Source organism: Malurus melanocephalus, unplaced genomic scaffold (assembly GCF_030028575.1).
Source record: "Malurus melanocephalus ecotype Western Australia unplaced genomic scaffold, MMel_1.1 scaffold_71, whole genome shotgun sequence".
Taxonomy (NCBI): Eukaryota; Metazoa; Chordata; class Aves; order Passeriformes; family Maluridae; genus Malurus; species Malurus melanocephalus.
In genome coordinates this window covers 1,080,523-1,083,228 of record NW_026623303.1, presented here as the reverse complement: position 1 = coordinate 1,083,228, position 2,706 = coordinate 1,080,523, and the positions used below count along the sequence as shown (strand labels likewise).

Genomic DNA, 2,706 nt, shown 5'->3' with positions numbered 1-2,706 from the left:
GGGCAGCGCCTCTCCAGCCCCCGGCCTGCGGGGCTCCGCGGCCTCCGCGCCGCCGGCTCCGCCCGCCCGGGCGCGGCCCGGCGCACCTGGGCGCTCCCCGATGGAGAAGGAGATGGAGGCGGCATCCCCGCCGCCCCTCTGCACCCGCCTGGGGGGCAATGGGCACGCAGGGTTCTAGGAGTGACCCCGAGTGGCCTTTCTGGATAGTCGTCAAGCCCCAGACGTGGGGAGTTCTGTGACCCCACCTGTACCCTGAATCCAAAGAAGAGAGGTCTCTCCTGGAGTACCTCGGCAGCATTTGCCTCTCCTGGGAGTCTCTATGGATTTAATTCTCCTCYTCTTCGCACTTGGGAGAAGAGGTGAGCGTTCTTGGTGTGCAGCTACTTACATCTGTGACAAGCAGCCCGTGCTCACTTTGGCCAGTGGATCTGCAGGCAGGCACAGGGATCCCCTGGCCAAACTACACCAGCTTCATAGAACKAGGGCAGTGCCTGGTGATGCATACCCTGATGACTTCCTGTGGCTTAAGACGCTCCAGGTTGTTATAAGAAATAATTACCTTTATTACCCAATCAATAGTTTCAACGTGGAAGTCTAAGGTCTTRTTTTTGACATAATAGAATAAAATATATTTACAAAAATGTAAGGCTTAATATAACATTAMATGTTGCTCAGCAAATTTCCTGGGGCAGTCTGTGGACCCTTAGCATGTACAAAGATTCCTCAAAGTACGCAAAATTGCAAATTTAACACACCTCCACAGAGCACYACAGAGACATGCAGGATTGAGATTAGAACTGTAACTGTGCTTTGCAGAACAGCACCAAAACTAATCATCATTGGTTTTGGAAAGTTTTACCACTGGGGCAGACTACTGAAATACAGTGACATTATCAACAAAATAACTTCGTTTTCCTTGCCTCAGGTATCCTTGACTTTGCAGTCCTGTGATTAAACCAAGAGAACAATTTCAATGTCTTAGTTTCATTTTTTATTGCTACATTTATTTTCTAGCGTAACCAGCACTCTGTATGTTAGGAGAAAAGGACCATTGCATTTGCTTTTGTAATTTTTATTACCATTCCACTTTATCTACATTATAACAATTCTGTGGAAGGTGGCCTGGATCCAGTTCAATTTCTCTGCTTTAACATTTCTAAAACAGGTTACTGCTGAAAAAACAGAGCAATAATTTTAAATGGTATTTGAAAAGTTATGTTAAAAATTTAAAGTACAATCTCAAAATTCGGGAGCACACTTTGATCTTCTTCTRCAACATGAGCATGCSCATAGGATAAAACCACATATATGGRCAGATGCATGTCTGCAGTCTGCTCCAAACTCCTATTTTTATTCTATGTCCTCTCAGATCTGTCAACTCTGTTTCTGTAAAARTGTCAATTTTATGAGCTTGCTGCAATATTGCAAGGGACTCAGTTGGCAGATCTGCTGAGAAGTGAGGTGGTAATATTCACAATGTCCTGCTGAAGCAGCWGAGAAGGTGGGAGAGGGTGAGCTGCCAAAAACCTCCTCTTCCGCTGGCATAGCTCGTGCTGACCTGCTGCTCAGGGCTTTGCTGTGGTGCATTACCCAGAGCAAGAATACTGAGAACAGTGCAGCAAACACTTCTGAAATCATGCTTGGTACAGGAGAGCCAAGTCCTTTAGCAGACCATGCATGTCAAAGTCTTTCTAATTAATGAATAAAATGTCAACATTGGTTGATAGCAGTTGAATATGAACCAGCAGTGTGCCCAGGTGGCTAAGAAAGCCAGTGTCAGGAATACTGTGGACAGCAGGGCCAGAGCAGTGACTGTCCCCCTGAAGTTGGCACTGATGAGGGTACACAGTGAATCCTGTGTTGGTTCTGGACCCCTCACTACAGGAAGGACATTGAGGTGCTGGAGCACGTCCACAGAAGAGCAGCGGGGCTGGGGAAGGGTTTGGAGCACACGTGCTATGGGGAGTGGCTGAGGGAGCTGAGGGTGTTTAGCTTGGAGAAAAGGAGGCTCAGGGTGAACCTGACACTTCTCTACCACTGCCTGAAAGGAGGTTGTCATTAGGAGAGGCTTGGTCTCTTCTCCCAAGTAAAAAGTAACTGGACAAGAAGAGACAGCTTCAAGTTGTGCCAGGGAAGGTTTTTCTTCACCCAAAGGGTTGTCAAGCATTGGAACAGGTCATCTAGGGAAATGATGGCCTCGCCATCCGTGAAGATACATTAAAAGATGTGTGGATGTGGTGCTGAKGGGTATGGTTTAGYRGTGAACTTATTAGTTTCTGGTTAACTTGTACTCAGAGCATTTTCCAACTCAAATGATACTATGTACTTGTTGTTTATTGGCTGAAAATCTTTACATGCTTCATATTTTTATATTATAATAAACTGCAGAAACCACTGCGAAACTTTTTTTCCCTGAAAAAAATATGAAATCACAAAAAACTTGTGACAAACAATCCAAGTCAATGGACAGAGCTAAAAAACTTGGAATCTATATTATTGTAGAAGAGAGTAGGCATACTTCATGTGTGAATACTTCACTGATGATTAGCAGTTTTCATACTCAACTTGTTTTGAAGAACTTTCAGACAATGTCAGGAAGAAAGAAATAACATAAAAGTAATTTATCAACATTGATATATTTTTCTTTTTTTTTGGATGCAATGTAAAGGTCAAATGGGAAAGAAAATAATGTATTGATATACAATC

The 2,706-nt window shown here is 44.2% G+C and overlaps 1 protein-coding gene across 1 annotated transcript in view; it reads right to left on the bottom strand.

Moving 5' to 3' along the window:
* The window catches only part of NIPAL1 (NIPA like domain containing 1), a 12,424-nt gene extending 10,879 nt beyond the window's left edge, over positions 1-1,545 (bottom strand). Inside the window, exons 1-2 of the mRNA XM_057366742.1 lie at positions 1,476-1,545; positions 246-383 (exon numbers count right to left, since the gene is read on the bottom strand). Of these exons, the coding sequence (XP_057222725.1) occupies positions 246-383; positions 1,476-1,545 (208 nt within the window). The remainder of the gene's footprint in view (positions 1-245; positions 384-1,475) is intronic.
* Between the last annotated feature and the right edge of the window lie 1,161 nt (positions 1,546-2,706).